Source organism: Ascidiella aspersa, chromosome 2 (assembly GCF_963924565.1).
Source record: "Ascidiella aspersa chromosome 2, kaAscAspe10.2, whole genome shotgun sequence".
NCBI lineage: Eukaryota > Metazoa > Chordata > Ascidiacea > Phlebobranchia > Ascidiidae > Ascidiella > Ascidiella aspersa.
Window position 1 is genome coordinate 25,577,590 of NC_139448.1, and position 13,744 is coordinate 25,591,333.

Here is a 13,744-nt window from a genome sequence, read left to right on the forward strand (position 1 = left end):
TATATTTCAGTTAAAACATATGTCGGTTATATAAATTGTGTTGCCTGGGCAGTGAGCATAAAACGTTTTGTTATGATTTCTTACTACTTTACAGCCGGACGTGTTGACCGATAAAATCTCTTCCTGAAACTAACTTAATTTATTCTTAATCTAAAGTAGCCTACAACATATGGTAGTTAGTTGACTCATACGAAATCCATACGAATTTTAATCACACAGAAATTATAAGGCAGTTTGACGACAGAGTGTTTTGACGACAGGGTTTCTGATAAAGTAAAATACTATACGTTTTATAAAACATATATATAAACTAAAGGTTGGTAGCCTATACTGGATTTTATAACACTGAGATATGCATCGCTTGTTAATACTCTCGTTACTTGCAATGGTGGTGTCGTGCACCTCTGTGGACAAACATCTTCCGGATTCTTTTATTGCGGTAAGTCGAAGTTTAAAAATATATATTTATCTGATAAACTGCTACAGAACCTTTTGCCACGGAGGACTCGTTAAGATTTTGTGAAATCCCATGCACACTATTTAATATAAAGGTTGACCGAGGTAAAAATAACGATAGGAAAATCATATTTTGAAACACCACAGCAAGGTTCTGTATACTTAACTGAATGGCCGAATGCGAAAACTGTATATAAATACAGTCCATATAACATAGCGCTTACCAAACGATTGACCACGTATTACTCTTTTTACTAAAAAAACATTCGTTGAAACTATACTTAGATACAACTGTGAATCAAGCATTAAATCACAGTATATTTTCAGTAAAAAAGAGTGGCCCAAATAAACAATAAAAGATTCATTCTTTAATTTGCATACGTTTCGGCAAGTGCTTATGCTATTTTCAGTGCTGTAAAATAAGGTTGAGATAATCGTAAATCATTGTAAAGACGCTGGGAAGTTTTAGAATTTACCGCACTGAAGATGGCATAAGCACTTGTCGAAACGTATGCAAATAAAGCAATAAATCTTCTATCATTTATTTGAGCCACTATTTTTCTACTGAAGATTATGAACAGATCCGTGTTTAGTGTTCCACAGTATATTGTTATGAACGTAAGAAGAAAACTTTTGGAAAACTATAAGAATTTCATGATTTGTATTTTTATATTTTGTGTAATGGATACGCAGCAGCAGTTTGATTTTACTGCTTTCTGCACATAACTGCTTTATGATTCCAGCAATGGGTGGCTGACATGGTTACGCTACAGCGAACTCAGGGCGACGACTTTGAGAGGTACCTTTCCCGCGATGACGCCACTTTCAGAGACACTTCGTACAACAATGCCGTCGTCAACCTAGCCTTTAACGTTGCCTGTTGGCAGGGCAAGAGCTCGACAAGCGTCAAAAGCGTTATCGCTATTGCTGCAAAGTACACCCGATACGGATGCCACTGCGGGTTAGGCGGGTCTGGAAGAACGGTCGACAAAATTGACGTGTAAGCAAAGTTTCTTAAAAGCGTTTATTTGTAGAATTTAGGGCTATATCCATTTAAGATTACAATTGGTGTATACCAGATATGCTTATAAATACTTTTCTTGTCCGTGTTAGCATTTTAGTACTTCACAGAATCGTATATAGCTCGACAACGATATTCTAAACTGTGGGAAACACGCCGGAGGGAATTTGCTCCTTTTGCTCGCTGTTAACGCGAAAACTTTTCGATGCTCTGTGGCATATAATCCTAATCTATTTCTTAATTTTTGATAACCCCGGTTAAAATTTGACGAGAATGTAATTTCATTTGTCGCAGGTGCTGTAGGATTCACGACATTTGCCTTGTGAAAGCATCGAAGAAATATAAGAACAAAGTGTGGAATTTGAGCTTAGCCTTGGATACCTTATACCGTGTAACCTGCACTCATCGTAGAAGCTACTGCGGTAAGAACAAATTTTCAACCAAAAGCTTTTTTTATTTTTCTCATTCAAATTTTTAAATTTTTTTGGTAATATTTTTGCATATTGGTTTAATTTTGTAATTTTGCAGCTTATAAATGAACGCCAAATACAAATAGGTTAGGTAGATTAATTTTCAAGCAACATATGTAACCCGTATATAGTGTAATTAGTTCAATTTTGTTAAACAAAAACGTTGATTACGATTGTGATCTTATTAAGTTTTGATGGAATAGTGACCTTTTAGCTTATAGTTGCTGAAGTTTATTGTAGCAAAAAGGTTATCTCTGCTAAACGTTCCCTCAGCTTTAATATTACTTAACACTTTTTACAGAAGCAAGTGGGATGGCCAGAGCTATTTGTGAGTGTGACCGTACGGTAGGATATTGCTTCAACAAGTACAGGAATTCGTGGAGATGGTGGCATGCTCTATTTTTCGCGAGACGCAACTGCTAGGCTCTCAATTGCAAATTTTTGACGTCCGCTTGTTTTAGAAAAATACTTTTCAAGTTTGAAACACTATATACGGATCTGTTCATAAGTTTAATGGTGAAAATAGCGGCCCAAATAGACATCAAAAAACGTTATTTTCACCATTAAACTTTTCAAGTTGTGTGTCACTTAATTATGTTTTTCTCACATTGGATCCTTGTTATGTTTAAGAAACTTTGAAGTGTGTCGCGTATGTAAATGTTTCGGAACTGTTGCTTTACAAAAGTTGTATTTTTTAACGTTCGTTTCACATTTGACTGATCAATATGTTATAATACCGTACTAATTTCTCTGGAAAAAAATAAAAACAAAAGTGCTATTGCAAAAAGTTACAAATCGCGTTGTTGAAACATGATCAATTGTAATAGGCCTAAGTGTAGTCAATTATTTTGCGTATATGCTAAAATTCAAATTACTATAGAACCGGAAAACATTCAATTAAAGTTTTTGTCATTGGTAGTTCGTATAGTATGCCTCTTAGCTTAAATTTTGTATAAATATAGACAAACATAACAAAAAAATTATGAGCTTGAAATTTGCACTCGTAAACAGGAAAGCATATTATGGTGAACAGCTTCAAATATGTGAAATAAAATTAGCTAAAAATGTAACTTAAAATGTAGGACGTGGGAAAAGAAGCAGAAACGGCCCGGAAGAGCAGTCTGGTAAAACAAGTAAAAACTATTTATCAGAAAGTCCCTAAACCATTGACTTTTTGCTTATTTTTATCACACATTTGCCTACAATTTTGCGTTTTTTGCACGAATTTCTGTTCACTTCGCGCAAATCTCAATTCGGTTTTGGGTTCTATTAGGTTTTTAAAAGAACCTTTCAAGGTTTAAATTCTAAGCCAAGAACAAAACATTTTTCGTCTGAAAAAAAAAAAAATTATTTACCGACGAATTATAATAGCAATTTTGTATTGAGAATGAACGTATTTTTTCATTACATTTAAAACCAGTGTTTATAGTTTTAGATATTCCAGCAAGCGAAATTCACAACATACGTGTTTGGTGAAACCAAAGAAAATCAATAAAAAGTCCCGACCGATTGAAAAACGTATAGTCGCCATGTTTGGACGAATATTCAACCATATTGCAATTATAAACATATGTGGGTAATATAACGTCGGCTATCTGGACGTAAAACGTTTTATTAGGATTAACTTTCAGGCGGACATCCTAACCTATTAAGTTTCTTGTTGTGTCCTAATCGAAGCCCAAAGAAGCACACGGCATATGGTACCCATACTATATACACACTCCAAACGAGTTTTAATCGCTTCAAACTTAAGTGTTTAAATTCGTTATAATACCGAGTTTATTCTTAAAAAGGAAAATTATTTCTTAGAGATTCTTTGTAAAATACAACAATAAACATTTTATATAACGTAAACAAAAGGCTTGTAAGTCTTTAATAAACTGAGATATGCATCACTTGTTAATACTGTCATTTGCAATGGTGGCGTCGTGCACTTCTGTGGATATACATTTTTCAGATTCGTTTATTGCGGTAAGTTCTATTGAAAATTATTTTGATTTAACATAATATTGAATCTAATGCTTTTATCTTTGTTAGATTAAGCTTTACGTTATTTTCGTTAAATATTGGTAATGCTTCAAAGTTACCATTATGAAAAAACAAATTAGTCGAATACTATGGAAGAAAAACTTTTAATAAACTAAGTAGTGATTTCATGATAAACTGCCAAATATATTTATGGCCTAGCATTTTTACCTATGCTAAAACGCTGTACTAAAGGCGATGGTGGTCCTTTAATTGTTTGCCGCTTATTGTATCAAAACTAGTTAACTAAATGCTACCCCACATAACGAGTAAGACCAATAAAGACACGACATGTGTTAAAGCGGCATTTAATCGACGGCGTTGTATAAAAGTTCGCTAAAGTAGCATGTTACAACCCATGATTTTTACAAAAATTGTGACAATTAAACATGCAACCAAATTGCAATGTTATGTGTTGTTTCTAAAATAGTACAACTAGATACTCGACAATAGCATACAAAAATGTTATTTTATTTTAAAATATATTTTCGCATTGCTTAGCCCTTAACGAACATTTTTGGTCACATATATAAAAGCCACATTATTTTTTCCCTTATCATGTGCTGTCTAAAAAGCTAGCAAAGTCACACGGAAATGTTGTAATAGTGAAAAAGATCCCAGAGCCAAATGAATTTTTAGTGCTTTTCGCAAATAAACATTAAATTATTCCAGAACTGGGTGGCCGATATGGTCTCGCTGCAGCGAGCTCAGGGCGACGACTTTGAGAGGTATCTTTCTCGAGAAGACGCGACGTTCAGAGACACTTCGTACAACAATGCGGTCTTCAACCTAGCCTACAACGTTGCTTGTTGGGAAGGAAAGAGCCTAACAAACGCCGGCCACGTTATAGCCATTGCAGCAAAATACACCCGATACGGATGCTGGTGCGGGTTAGGCGGGTCTGGAAGGACAGTCGACAAAATTGACGTGTAAGGAAAGTTTTCTTCAGGCTTTGCAATAGCAGAATTTTCGGCTCTCTGTCGCATACCTATATTGTTGTGTTTTTTTTGCTTTTATCTTTGTTAAGTATTGTTTAAACCTACGGTAACAGCTTTTTTGCGCAGGTGCTGTAAGGGTCACGACATATGCCTTCGGACAGCAGCTAAGAAGTACAAAGGGACGGCGTGGACTATAAACTTAATCCTACAAACAAAATACCGTGTAACTTGTTTTCATCGTAGAAGCTACTGTCGTAAGAGCAAAAACATAATAATGTGTCAAATAATAAAGTGTTTTTTAATGTATCAAACCTAACAATTTAAATATTGTCCTAAAACCTTACTTTACGTTGGTACAAATTGTTTTGGTATTAACGATTTTATTTGAATATTTGTAAAATTTTACAAGAAAAAAAAAACTTTAGTTATTAATACATAATGCGATGGATTTTTGTAATAGTATTATTTTGTTGTTTGCAAATTTATTTCCGAAAAAACACCTAGCATTGGATTGCCATCATGTATTGTAGCAAAGTAGGCTTAGTTATCTCTGCTAAACGTTCCCTGACTTTTGATATAACCTTATTTTTCGACAGACGGAAACGGGCTAGCCAGAGCTGTATGTGAGTGTGATCGAACCGTAGGATATTGCGTCAACAAGTACAGGAAAACATGGAGATGGTGGCATGCTTTATTTTTTGCGAGACGAAACTGTTAGGTCCCAAGAAAGAGTACTAAATTTGGTCGTTTTAGATAATATTCAAGTTCTTTGATCATTAACAGATTTGTGAAACATTAAATTGTGTCGCGTAAGACATTTTTTCGGAACTACGGCTTTCGCAAAAGTGCTATTTATGAAAAAGTGCTATTTTGTGTATTGGAAATAAAAGAACAATTTAAGTGCTTCTGAAAAAAAGAAATAAACTGTGTTGATATTTGAACAACAAGTTAGTCTATTTTATTTGCGGATAGGCAAGTTAATAGAACTGGGAAAATACCAAAATTAATGTTTTTCAAGTTAATGATAGTACTTCAATTAGTATGCCCATTAATATAGTTAGAATTTTATTGAAACCTAGTGAAACCATCTAAAATTTTACAACTTGAAAAATTTATACGCAAACCTCCGTTTTTGTGTGCCATTATACAAAATATACAAAAGAAAACCGTGACGTCATTGTATAGTTTTATAAATGTTTTTCTTCTCCAAGGTTTAATATTTTCACAAAAAATTGCCACTTCTGATATTTAAAATATTAACAAACTTAAAAAAAGGAAAATCAAAGGCCGGTGCTCAAACTTTGTTTATAAAATAGATAGTACAGCTTTCTCCTGCCAAAATAAACGAACAACAAATCGAGATTTCTTGTTAAAAAGATGATTTGCTATTTGACTCATTTAAATTCCACAGGCGTTAACAATCTCGTGAACAGTGCTACAAACAAACTGTCTAAGCCAGTGATTCTCAACCTTTTTTTGTGCAAGAGCCGCATTTCAAACCTAAGGTTTGCAAGGAGCCGCATAAAAAACAAAAGTAGGCATATAATTAAAAAACATTAAGAAAGCAACTAGAAAACAACAAATATACATTACGCTAGCCTAGCCTAACTAATTAACAGTGTTTGCCATAGCTTGTCGATCAGGACTAAATATATTGTGACGTAACAAACCGCAAACTTATTTTAAAGAGCTGGATGGAAGTACCCGGTAACATTAGTACTTCGTACTCGGTATCCTTGCTGATACAATTCATTAATTCTTGATTTCTCTTACTTACTTTGTTGCAATTCTGCTACTTCTAACTAATTTTTCACTCGGTTAGAGAGACGCAAAATGTTCAGTTGAGAGGCGCGGTTGAGAATCACTGGTTTAAGCTAAACATTTTGTTTGACGTTTTGAGTTTGCTCCAAAAAGTATTAGCGGACTCCTGGTCTAAACCAGTGCCAGTGTTTCTCAAACTACTGTCGCGGCCACCCATATTATAAGCGTTACTATGTCAGCGAAGCAATGGCGACCAGCTACCCGAACTGTAATTTTCGTAAGAGAATAAACTAAAGCATAAGACAAATAAGATAAACCAAATCGAGTTTAACTAACATAACTGTCTTTGTATTCCCCCCTTTAGCAATTTAGCTCAGAACTAATGTCAATAAATCTAATAGGTCCACTACTGCATTCAAGGACCGAAACCAACTAAGTTAACTTTAATTTAAGAGACGTGGCACATGGGTCACACAAAAATACTTCAATTGCTTGTCGTATCGAATTTTTCAAGCTACATGTAATGAGTGCCATTTACTTCGTTTGTCTTGTTATGAATAGTGGTGTTATACACAATATTTAATGGTCAAATTGCAAACAACATATATAAATTTGTGCAACCAAGGAATGCGTTTGCAATTGATCAACTAGGTTAGGATGTGTCATTTTGATATAAGGCATAGGACATAGGTCAACATAAAAGCCGAATTACCACTAAACGTAGCATGGAGCCATTAAAATAGTTTGTTGCAGAGATTCCAAATTTGTATTTATATTATTATTTAAAATAGGCGAAAGTGTAATTCGGGGAAAAGAGCAGCTGACCCAGTGATACTTTAATTAGCCCAAAACCCTGTAATTGGCCAAACACTCCTATAGCTACACCGACTTTACACAGTATACATTGAATGTACGACTATCACGTTTACGAACTTTACACGTCTACTTACGCCGGTTTAAATCGAAAGTGAGTCATGATATTGAAAGAACTGCAAGCTAGACGAAGGCGAGCAACTCTGTTTCTATTTAAGTGGCAAGTCCAAACATGTGCTGTTAATCATTATACATTGATCGCATAAATCAAGCAGCCCGTAGTTACATACGTTGGGTGGAGCAGCTGAAAGGATGAATTTCAGAAATATTTGGAACAGCTTTCCTCACGTTGTGCACGTTAAGTTCCTGGAACATATTAACTTCAGTATTTTTGCATTCCTGTTTTACAACAATTGGCGAAAAACTCCGCATCCCAAATTTCCTCCTTGGCCTAAAGGACTCCCTTTATTGGAAGCTGTTCCTTTTTCATCGAGCAATAGGCAAAACCCTTTTTGTGTGCCTAATACGCCACCTTTTTAAATTTTGTGTGGCTAATATGCTACCTTTTAAAAATTTAAAACCTCTAAACGCAGTGTTTTTTAAGATTTATTTGTACTGCATATTATTACGTAATTTTGTAATGCTAAAAAACTAAACTTCTTCTTTTAAAGTTTATTTAAGCAGATAATGACGTCATTTGGTATCGGATCGATTCGCGAAATATAATGTAAAATATTGAAAAAAGTCAAGGGTAATGACACATGACATTCCAAAAGTGCAAGCTAGACGAAAGCGATCATCTCTGTTTGCACTTACATTCAGTTGGTCATAAAGTAAACTAAATCGAAGACATTTAGCGGTCAATTATTTGCCACAGAGCTTGCTGCAACTAAGCACCCGTTGGTTCACATGTGAAATTTTACCATTGACCTGTTGGTAGCAAGCATGGAGTTGTCAGCAATATTCGAAAATGTGTTCAGTTCGTTGTGCACAATAAGCTTTTGGAATATATTAATTATTTGTGCAGCTCTGCTCTACATAAATTGGCGAAGGACTCCACATCCAAAATTTCCTCCCGGGCCTAAAGGAATTCCTTTACTGGGAGTTGTTCCTTTTTTATCTGATCAACCTGGAAGGAATTTTAAGGAATGGAGTCTTAAATACGGTCCGATAATGTCGGTTCGCATTGGAACAGAAAACGTTGTTATTCTCAATGATGTAAATTCGATAAATCAGGTTGGCTTAAAATTATATTTGCTATTTTACGAGGATTTTACCAGTAAACGTTACCAGTGTATTACCAGTGCAATCCGCATTAACTTTACGTATAAAAAGCATATCAAACAGCTTAAACATTTAGCTTAATTTCATAATAAACACTCAGCATTATTTGTCTAATTCATATTTTTACTGCAGGCACTCGTTAAGCAAGGCAACACCTTCTCAGACCGTCCCTGGGTTGAAATGTTTTGTACCTTGACGAAACAGCACGGAATCATTTTTAAGAAATACGGAGAAGGCTTTAAGGCGCAAAAACATTTTGCCCTGAAATATCTACGAGAGTAGGTTTAATGCCAAAAAAATTAATATAATGTAATCACATCATTGTTGTTACCGAGGTATCTTGCAATGGAATTAAAGTTAAACAAACGTTCTGCGAAAAACACGAATAAGATTTAATTTTTGTACGTTTTGCAATTAAAGTGACATGTAACTTTGGCGAAATAGTTATAATAGAGCATCATCCTTTTAGGCATGGTCTTGGAAAAAAGAAAATGGAGTCTCTTATAGGCGATGAATGTGACATATTTGTAAAATATATAGGGGATCTTCAAAATTCAGAAAAACAGGTGGATTTAAAGGTTTGTCCGTAAAAATGTAATTTTTACAAATTCTATTTTAAAACATATATACCTTATCTTGAAGCGCACATTTTTTCAAGCAACTTCAAACGTCATTTCGCAAGTTGTATTTGGAACACGTTCGGACTATGGAGACCCATCTTTCAACAAATTGTTAAATACCATGAGTAATCTGTAAGTAAACAGAGATGTAAAAAATGCCCAATCAAGCATAGTCCAAATCAAGGATTCTGGGTCACTTAGGGTCAGCGACATCTTTTTTTGTGGTTTTAATTATTCGATTTGTAAAATTAAAAAAAAAAATAGTGGTAATTGAACAGAAAACATGTTCAGGTATCAGGGTTGCCCTATAGGCTTAAACCAATGAGTAAGCCGTTTCCAATGACGTATTAGGTGCGGATAAAAGGATTAGTAGCCTAAGAATTAAGGACATGCTACCTATTGGTATGTTTTAACACGTTTTGAGAGAATCTTCCAAAAGAGTTTTGCAGACGTATAGGATATATGTTTTTTTTTTCGTTCCTTTGTCTTTTCATATGAACACAACAAAGCAAAAATAGCGGCACATTGTTTACTGTCATTGAATTTTCGAGCAATGCATATGCCGTCATATTTTCCTTACAACCGAACCTATTGAATATGATTAAACGGAAAAATTAGTTTTAGTTATTTTAAAGTTATGTTTAATTATGGAATAAAGGTTTTCCGACCCTGATCATGCGCCAAGGCAAAGTCTAATTTGTGTATGGAACTCTTTGACAAAGCTGCCCTACTTCAAAGAATCGATGCAAGTCTTTGAGAAGAACATGGCATATTTACTAAGTATAAGAAGGTTCTTAAGTATATGAAGATTAAGTTGCTTTTGAGACTTTAAAACATTTAGATATAATTTGTTTAGCTTGTGGACAAGTAAAAGTACTAGAACAGATAACTGAAAAGGAACATAATAACGATTATTTCTGTTCGAAAATGACTAAATTAACTGCTGATGGATCTAACTTTTTTTAGGTACAATACAAGACAAAGTAAATCAGCACAAAATCAAATATGATCGCGAAAATATCGAAGACTTTATCGATGCATTTTTGTTCAAACAAAATGATGAAAACCGGTCAAACGATGAAGACTTTAACGTAAGAAAATAACTTGCATTTAAATCTTTATAAAATCAGTTTTCTATGTGATCAGACTTGTGCTCATAAACCATTATTAAAACTCGTAGTGTAAAATATATGTTAACCATTACGCAGGATAGTCAACTAACAGCTGTTTGCCGTGACTTTTTTATGGCTGGGACCGAAACATCAAGCACAACTCTTTCTTGGCTTTTTGTTATTTACTTAAACCTTCCAGATCTTCAGAAGAAAATTGATGAAGAAATTAGCAAAGTGTTGGGTGAGCCATGAATTTACCTACACGTTTATTAAAATGGAAATGTTCATGCGCAAACGAACTTAAAAATAGATACAATGTAAAGCGAGGGCCAAACGCGTGCCACATGCTGCCCCTAATGTGGTCAGTATTTTTCAGCAATTTCATTTAAAGCAAATCTTGGGTCAACAAAAAATTTTTAACAATGAATTTAACAATGATCTTGAGATGCATTCTTTTCTGTGCTATTTTGCTAATTGGCATTATAGTTTAAAGATATCAAGTATATTTTGGTCCCAACCCAATCCCTCGCGCCAAATGTGGCTTGCGACATCAATATGTGGCCGCGAAACGTAGTTTAAATAGAATATTGTCAATCCGTATCCTAATTTATTCGGAAGTTACGGTGTTCGTCTCCCACCTATATACAGAAAATATCAAAATATGCAATAATCCTAGGATGAATAAAGGACGCAGGGGGCACCAGGCCATGCCACCTTACGTACTTTTTGGCAAACTTAACCAATAGACACAAACTTTACTTGTTTGTGGAAATCATTTTTGATTTTCTATTGTGTCAGTCCATTTTAAGAAAATATTTTCAGAACAAAGGCTCCGTGTATACCATAGCAAACGTATAAACGATAAAAAATCCCGCTTCCTTAAAGTATTTTATTCACATCTTTTCTGTGTTACCAAAGGCTAGCGTGGTGTGACTTTCGGCTACCTACTTAACATAGTTAAAGCAATTTTTTTGCGGTTTGCGCGAATCTATTTTTATAATTTAAGTATGTGACGATTATATTGTGAATAAAACAAAACTTTCAAAGGGAAAAACGCTGAGTTCATAGCAATCTTTGATAAGTCTGAGACTCTTGATGCAGATAATTTACTGTACATAAATTATTCTAGATTTCAACTGCGGTAATACTGGTTGTATTAAATAATTTTGCTTTAGGGTCATCTGGGATTCCCTCAATGTCAAAACGGGCGGACATGCCGCTAACATGTGCCTTTATTCAGGAGGCAATGAGGTATCGAGTAATTGCTCACTTAGCTGCTAAACACTGCACCACCACAGAAGTGAAACTACAAGGATTTGTCATTCCCAAGGGTACTGAGGTAGGTGAACTCAAGTGGAAAAAAATTATCGAAATATTTTGTTAAACAAACTTCACAGAGGATATAGCCACGGTAATACGTATACACACATTTACTTCACTCGCGCAGATTATACCAAACCTACAAGGTGCTCTTTCGGATCCAAAGGATTGGCCAAATCCTGAAAAATTCGATCCTTATCGGCACATTGACGAAAACGGTCAATTCGTGAACTCAAGCAAGATGATTCCTTTTGGAATCGGTTCACGATTTTGTCTCGGCGAGAGTTTGGCACGAGTTGAAATTTTTATGTTTTTCGTGAAAATTCTACAAAAATTTCACGTGAGCAGCGCCCGTGATTACCCGCCACCGCTTGACAAGGAAATAGTATCTGCGGTTGTCGCCCCACGAGAATGTGTGGTTATCTTGACTGAGCGCAACTAGCTTTGTCTTGACCTAAAATAATGATTATAGTGTCCACAAGATTTGTAATTTAAAATGATGTGGAATTCAATCCATCTCTATTATAAATTTACAATTAACGTGCGGTAAACTTAGACAGTGATCGAAAGTCATGCGATACATACTTTATACGTATCTAAAGTTGTTTAATAATTGATTTAAGTCGATTTAATGTTGATGGCTGTCGTGTTTCGTACTATTGTGAGAAATGATTTCACCTGTCATGTTATCATGTTCGAGGTGGACTTATCAATTTAAAACATACATAAATTTTGCATCGATAAACGACCCAAATCTGAATGTAAATTCAAAATTTTATGTTGACACTCATGGCCTAATTATTGTGTGATTTTGTACATAACTGAATTTGTAACTAAACAATGAGTAACTTTGTTTAAACAGCATTGCCCGTAGTTCCACTTTTTCTTGTTAAATCATGGGGTATAAAAACCATTCCTTACACATTAAGATATTTATTGGTAATTTAAATCTATGCTGATTAAACAAATGTTGTGAGGCTATTGGCTCTTCGAATGTATGCCTGTACAGCAACCATTTAACAATTCGTGCTTTAACCTACGCTTTGCGTTTGCCTTATTTCAAATAGTGAAACTCACAATACAATGGCTATATTGCAAATCATTTCAGATTCGCACATTCTGAGTCCTCCCTGGCACAATAGCGTGTTGTCAACTTGCCACAGATAGGTGTGAGCAAAATACTTTGGGAAAGCGGGGTGACTTTTATTGTTTATCCAAGTTGGCAAACCCGTTTTTTTAAGGGCTGTTATGACTTTTTAAAGAGTTAACAAATATATTTGAAAAAGATTAAAACAAAATAATTGAGTAACCTACATACTGTAGGCATACCAAAGTGGGATTCAGGATATCAATCAATATGCTAGAATCCTTGCAATAAATTGACAGCGCTAATACAATTTTATCTTTTTTTGGCCTTCCGCACTGCGTAAATTTATCTTAGTAGATATCTCAAAAGAGAATTGTAATAACATACGAAATATAATTGTAAGGTTTAATTTTGCTAAATACCAACCTTGAAAGTATTCGGATCTGCTATGCCAGTGCTTCTTAAACTTGTTTAGTTTCTTTCACCCCTAGCATCTAACATCAGATTTGATTCACCCTTATCTCATGATATGATAAAACTATCTCTTCTATATATAGCAGCACAAAATGACTTAGGTTGTTTCGCAAGCTATTATCTATTTCTGACGGTTCACCCTTGTTCACTCCTTTTGGTTGGTTCACACCTGCAAAAATTTTATTCACCCTGGGGTGAACCATTCACCTGTTTAAAAAACACTGCACTATGCTATAGTGACGGACAATTGAGAAAATAGTTTTAAGGATTGTGAATTTTTTTAATTACCGTAATTTCGCAAAACTAATATATTAGGGAGTCTTGTCAACGCTTTAAAACAATACGCCCCTTTCCGTTGTTGTA

The 13,744-nt window shown here is 34.7% G+C and overlaps 2 protein-coding genes and 1 pseudogene across 2 annotated transcripts; all 3 read left to right on the forward strand.

Moving 5' to 3' along the window:
- The first annotated feature begins 352 nt into the window (after window positions 1-352).
- Window positions 353-1,460, forward strand: LOC146164504 (uncharacterized). The gene is made up of 2 exons (XM_083380738.1): window positions 353-439; window positions 1,200-1,460. Exons 1-2 carry the CDS (start codon window positions 353-355, stop codon window positions 1,458-1,460), a joined length of 348 nt encoding a protein of 115 aa, XP_083236864.1.
- A 3,199-nt stretch (window positions 1,461-4,659) lies between these two features.
- On the forward strand, window positions 4,660-5,628 carry LOC146164505 (basic phospholipase A2 homolog 1-like). The gene is made up of 3 exons (XM_083380739.1): window positions 4,660-4,901; window positions 5,037-5,164; window positions 5,507-5,628. The coding sequence occupies exons 1-3, from the start codon at window positions 4,660-4,662 to the stop codon at window positions 5,626-5,628; spliced, it is 492 nt and encodes a 163-aa protein (XP_083236865.1).
- Window positions 5,629-11,695: 6,067 nt separating this feature from the next.
- On the forward strand, window positions 11,696-12,262 carry LOC146164506 (cytochrome P450 2D20 pseudogene; annotated as a pseudogene).
- The last annotated feature ends 1,482 nt before the right edge of the window (window positions 12,263-13,744 follow it).

Bases quoted from the DNA above. Each gene is read 5' to 3' on its own strand.
- LOC146164504 (XM_083380738.1), top strand. From the start codon at position 353: ATGCATCGCTTGTTAATACTCTCGTTACTTGCAATGGTGGTGTCGTGC. The intron at 440-1,199 runs GTAAGTCGAAGT...TTATGATTCCAG, and splicing joins TTCCGGATTCTTTTATTGCG to CAATGGGTGGCTGACATGGT.
- LOC146164505 (XM_083380739.1), top strand. From the start codon at position 4,660: ATGGTCTCGCTGCAGCGAGCTCAGGGCGACGACTTTGAGAGGTATCTT. The intron at 4,902-5,036 runs GTAAGGAAAGTT...TTTTTTGCGCAG, and splicing joins ACAGTCGACAAAATTGACGT to GTGCTGTAAGGGTCACGACA. The intron at 5,165-5,506 runs GTAAGAGCAAAA...ATTTTTCGACAG, and splicing joins TCATCGTAGAAGCTACTGTC to ACGGAAACGGGCTAGCCAGA.